Source organism: Cajanus cajan, chromosome 1, assembly GCF_000230855.2.
Source record: "Cajanus cajan strain Asha chromosome 1, NIPB_CcT2T_4, whole genome shotgun sequence".
NCBI classification, from domain to species: domain Eukaryota; kingdom Viridiplantae; phylum Streptophyta; class Magnoliopsida; order Fabales; family Fabaceae; genus Cajanus; species Cajanus cajan.
In genome coordinates this window covers 10335338-10340802 of record NC_138517.1, presented here as the reverse complement: position 1 = coordinate 10340802, position 5465 = coordinate 10335338, and the positions used below count along the sequence as shown (strand labels likewise).

General features: G+C 51.6%; 1 protein-coding gene across 1 annotated transcript; it reads left to right on the top strand.

Moving 5' to 3' along the window:
- Window positions 1-542: 542 nt before the first annotated feature.
- LOC145958242 (uncharacterized) lies at window positions 543-2377 on the top strand. Its single transcript, XM_083074986.1, has 4 exons — window positions 543-763; window positions 833-1194; window positions 1269-1769; window positions 1932-2377. The coding sequence occupies exons 1-4, from the start codon at window positions 543-545 to the stop codon at window positions 2375-2377; spliced, it is 1530 nt and encodes a 509-aa protein (XP_082931112.1).
- Window positions 2378-5465: the final 3088 nt, after the last annotated feature.

Here is a 5465-nt window from a genome sequence, read left to right as displayed (position 1 = left end):
TAGTCGATTTTGCAGGAAGAAGCGTTCACACTCGAGGTTACGTGGACCTACTGACAACTTTCGGAGCACCTCCGGATACAAGGCGGGTCATGGTTCGATACCTCCTCGTGGAAGCCGACACCTCCTATAACATCATCATCGGGAGGCCAACCTTGAACCAGCTCGAAGCGGTGGTATCCACCCCACACCTCACCATGAAATTCCCAGGGCATGATGGGAAAATTATCTCCGTCAAGGCGAACCAGAAGACGGCACGGCAATGCTACACCGAAAGCCTGGAAATTGCCTCACTCGGTGAACAATGCAAGAGCGACCCCACCTCCGTGGCTCACGCCAACCACGAAGAAATCACCGATCTCGATCCAAGATCCGACTCTCACGACGAACGGCCTAGCCCCATTGACGAGCTCGATGACCTTCAGATCGGGAAACTCCCCGGGCAATCCACGAAGATCAACAGACAGTTGACCCCAGAGTTGCGATAGCAACTCGAAGCGGAAATCCTCAAAAATGCCGACCTCTTCGCCTGGCCCAGCGCTGATATGTTGGGCATAGATGCTGATTTCATCTGCCACAAGCTAGCAATACACAAGGAGGCAAAACCAGTTGCCCAGCGAAAGAGGAAGGCAGGCGGCGAAAGGCGGGAGGCCATCGTCGCCGAAACGCAGAAACTGCTGAATGCTGGCTTCATCCGTGAGGTCAGGTACACCACATGGCTGGCGAACGTGGTCCTGGTAAAGAAGAACTCGGGGAAGTGGCGGATGTGCGTCGACTACACCGATCTGAACAAAGCATGCCCCAAGGACTCATACCCCTTGCCGAGCATTGATAGGTTGGTCGACAGAGCCTCCGGACACGCCCTCCTTAGCTTCCTCGATGCCTACTCCGAGTACAACCAGATAATGATGCACCCACCTGACGAAGTGCATACATCCTTCATCACCGACCACGCCAACTACTACTACCGGATGATGCCCTTCGGCCTCAAAAATGCAAGTGCAACCTACCAGCGGCTGATGGATAAGGTTTTCCACCAACAGATCGGGAGGAACATGGAAGTCTACGTCGACGACATGGTAGTCAAGACCACCTCGGCAGCAGACCATGCTGCCGACCTCGCCGAAGTATTCGCCCAGGTCAGGAAGCACAACATGCGCCTAAACCCGGAGAAATGTGTCTTCGACGTTCAGGGAGGCAAGTTCCTAGGCTTTATGATCACTAGCAGAGGAATTGAGGCCAATCCCGAGAAGTGTAAAGCGATCATACAGATGCAAAGCCCACAAACGGTGAAAGAGGTCCAATGCCTAGCTGGACAGTTGGTCTCATTATCCCTTTTCATCCCCAAACTCGCAGAAAAGGCAGGGCCCATTTTCACCCTGCTGCGAAAACCAAAAGACGTCCAATGGACGGATCGGTGCGAAGAAGCTTTCCGAAGCTTCAAAACCTTCCTCACAACCCTGCCAATCCTATAGAGGCTGGATCACAAAACCGACCTCCTCCATTACTTGACCGTAGCAGAAGGCGCTATCAGCGCAGTAATAGTACAAGAGCACCAGAAAGTGCAGACACCAATCTATTTCATCAGCCGAGTCCTCCAAGATGCGGAGAAGCAATACCAGATGATCGAGAAGCTGGCACTAGCACTCGTCACCGCAGCTCGGCGTCTCCGACCCTACTTCCAGAGTCACCAGGTGGTAGTCAAAACCGACTACCCCATCAAGCAAATTCTGCAAAAGCTCGAGCTCGCCGGACGGATGATTGCGTGTTCAGTAGAATTGTCTAAGTTCGGCATCCAGTACGAAGTTGCGGACCCCTGAAAGCTTAGTGCCTGGCCGACTTCGTAGCCGAGCTCACGCCTACCACTGCCGAGGAACCTCAGGTGTGGACCTTACATGTGGACGGATCCTCTAACTCTAAGGGTGGTGGTGCAGGCATCATATTGGAGGGAACAAACCAAGTCACTCTGGAACAATCCCGTAAGTTTGGCTTCAAAGTGACCAACAACCAGGCGGAGTACGAGGCACTTCTCGCGGGATTAAGGCTAGCCCGCAACCTCGGAGCCCGAAAGGTGAGTTGCAACAGCGACTCAAAACTCATGGTGGAGCAGCTCAGCAGAACGTACCAAGCAAAAGACACTTTGCTGCAGCGGTACTTTCACAATGCGTCCCACCAGATCTCGTCCTTCGACGAATTCACCATAAAGCATGTGTCGCGAGAACAAAACGCCCGAGCTGACCTCCTATCAAAGCTCGCCAGCACCAAAAGGCCTGGACAGTACCGAACCATCATCCAGGAAACCTTGCACTCACCCAACTTAGACGACAAAGTCATCAACGTCAGTGACAATGAAGACCTGGGATGGATGGCAGGCATCTAGAACTATACGAAAGAAGGAACCCTGCCCGAGGACAAAGACGAAGCTCGGAAGATAAGGATGAGATCGGCTAAGTTCATCATCATCGGAGATGAGTTATTCAAACGTGGAGTTTCTTCTCCACTGCTCAAATGCTTGACTGCGTCTCAGGCAGCTTATGTCATCAGGGAAATTCACCGGGGGATATGCGGCATGCACTTCGGGGCGCGCTCAATGGCAACCAGGGTACTCCGAGCTGGGTACTACTGGCCCACTCTGAAGTCAGACTGCCAAAGCTACATTCAAAAATGTAAAGAGTGCTAGCAATTCGGCGACACACACCGGCAACCACCCGAAGCTCTCCACCACATGATGTCGGCATGGCCTTTTTCCCAGTGGGGAATGGACATTCTCGGACCATTCCCCCCCTGCGAAAGGTCAACTGAATTTCCTCCTGGTGGCAATCAATTATTTCACCAAGTGGATTGAAGCATGTACACTCGCCAAAATTACCACTGAGAACGTGCAAAAATTCACATGGAAGAACATCATTTGCAGGTTCGGAATCCCTCACACTCTCGTAACCGATAACGGCCGACAGTTCATCGCGTAGGGATTCGAGGACTTCCTCCGAGAGCTCGGTATCAAGCATCTCCCGACCTTGGTGGAACACCCCCAAACCAACGGCCAAGCCGAAGCAGCCAACAAAGTCATCCTCCGGGAACTCAAGAAACGGCTGGGAAACGCCAATGGACAGTGGCCCGACGAACTTCCCAGCATCCTCTGGGCGTATCATTGCACCCCCCAATCAACCACGCAAGAAACTCCCTACAGGCTAACTTATGGAGTCGATGCAATGATCCCAGTAGAAGTCGGAGAGACGTCCCACCGACGGCAGGTTTTCGATACCGAGCAGAACGCTCAAGAGTTGGCAGCTGACCTCGACCTGGTGGACGAGCTTAGAGACAAAGTTCAAATCCACGAAGAAGCATGCAAACTCTGAGCTTCCCGAAGATACAACACCCAAGTACGACCTCATTCTTTCCGGACTGGTGACTTGATGTGGCGATTGCTAGGCGAAGCCCGAAAGGACACGTTGGATGGAAAGCTTGCACCTACTTGGGGTGGCCCATTCCGAGTTACAGAAGACTTGGAAAATGGAGCGTATAGGCTGGAAGAACTCAGCGGGAAGCCCATACCGCGGACGTGGAATGCTACGCATCTCAAGTTCTACTTCAGCTGAATTTTGTATGAATGAGCTGTGCACTCTTTTCCCACCTCAGTCTTTTATCCCAAAAAACAAGAAAATGGGTTTTGGCCGAGAGGGTTTTTAACGAGGCACAATGACATTATCAATAAAACAACTCATTCTATCCAACTCATGTTATTTTCGCATTACTTTATTTTTTGTGCAGAATCTGAGGTCGAGTTCGAACCCTGGCATCATTCATTTTACTTTGATTTAGGGTCGAATACGAACCCTAACACACTATTCACAAATTCGAGGTCGAGAACGAACCTCGGATACGATCGTCCGAGGTCGAGTCTGAACCTCGGCATGATCCATGTCACTCCGACTTAGGGTCGAAAACGAACCCTAATAGGCTGTACACAAATTCGAGGTCGAGAACGAACCTTAGATACGCCAATCCGAGGTCGAGTTCGAACCCTGGCATCATTCATTTTACTTTGATTTAGGGTCGAATACGAACCCTAACACGCTGTACACAAATTTGAGGTCGAGAACGAACCTCGGATACGCTAATCCGAGGTCGAGTCTGAACCCTGGCATCATTCATTTTACTTTGATTTAGGGTCGAATACGAACCCTAACACGCTGTACTCAAATTCGAGGTCGAGAACGAACCTCGGATACGAGCGTCCAAGGTCGAGTCCGAACCTCGGCATGATCCATCTTACTCTGACTTAGGGTCGAACGTTGTATGCAAATTCGAGGTCGAGTACGAACCCTAATACGCTAATCTGAAGCCAAGTTCGAACATCGACACGATTACGGCCGCGCCCGAACCTTCGCAATGTGTCACTCAACAAAAATATAAGGTCGAATTCGAACCCTCCTGAAAAGATTCATTTATAAAAAACCAAGGTCGAGGTCTAACCCTAGCATGACCAACTCGGATCCATAAAAACACACAACAGACACCAAACGTGTCTTGAAACACACAAAATAGCAACAACTAAGCGCAAATAAACAAAGCAAAATACGTATATACAGAGCTGTGTTTACCGAGTTCAATACATTAATTCAAAGAAAAGTAAAGAGAAACAGGAAAACTAAACCATTACAAAAATGGCCTATAAAGAGGCATTCTCGCTGGAGTTGTCCTCGACATCATCCTCCTTGACCAGCTTCCCAAAACGAACGACTTTCTCCACGTGCATGCCGGAGAAGTCAAACCCTGGTGCAAGGAGCCTAGCCTGGCGAGCAGCCTTGAGGAAGCGCAGGGCGATCTCCAATGACTTCTGGGCCCTGGCAAGGCCCCCCCTCGCCGCTTGGAGCTCAGCTCCCTGCATCTTTGCTTCGCCAAGGGCGGCAGTCAGAACCCCGTTCTCCTCCCTCAGGACTCTATTCTCATCCTTCAGAGGCTGAACAAGGCTCCTCAGCTTCGCCATGTCCTCCTGCTGCCACGACCACTTGTGTTTCCAGTAATCCACAATGGTCGTGCCTCTCTGCAGGAAGATCTGGCGGCATCAAAACTCCCCATCGGCCCGGTCGACTAGATCATCGCCTGATCAGCCGTGCTCAGCGACCCCTTTGGGAAAAACTTCTCCAGAGTCACTACAGCGCTCCAAAGAGAGTCGACCTCCTCCAACGCACTCAAATGCTCTAACCGCATGGGCGCGCCCTCTTGCGCATAGCGGTACGCAAGATACGGTCGCTTCAGCTTTGGCACTGGACCGGAGGTTGGGAGCCCGGAGCTCGACCCCTCCCTACGAGCCTCGGCGAAAGTAGACGCAGGCACCCCCTGCGCGACCACAGAAGGATTCCCTTCCGATGCCCCGGAACTCGGGGGACCCGAAACCCCAGTGTCGTTCCCCACCTACAAGAAACGAGGATACTCTTCTGAGAACAAAAGGTAAACAGAAGGGT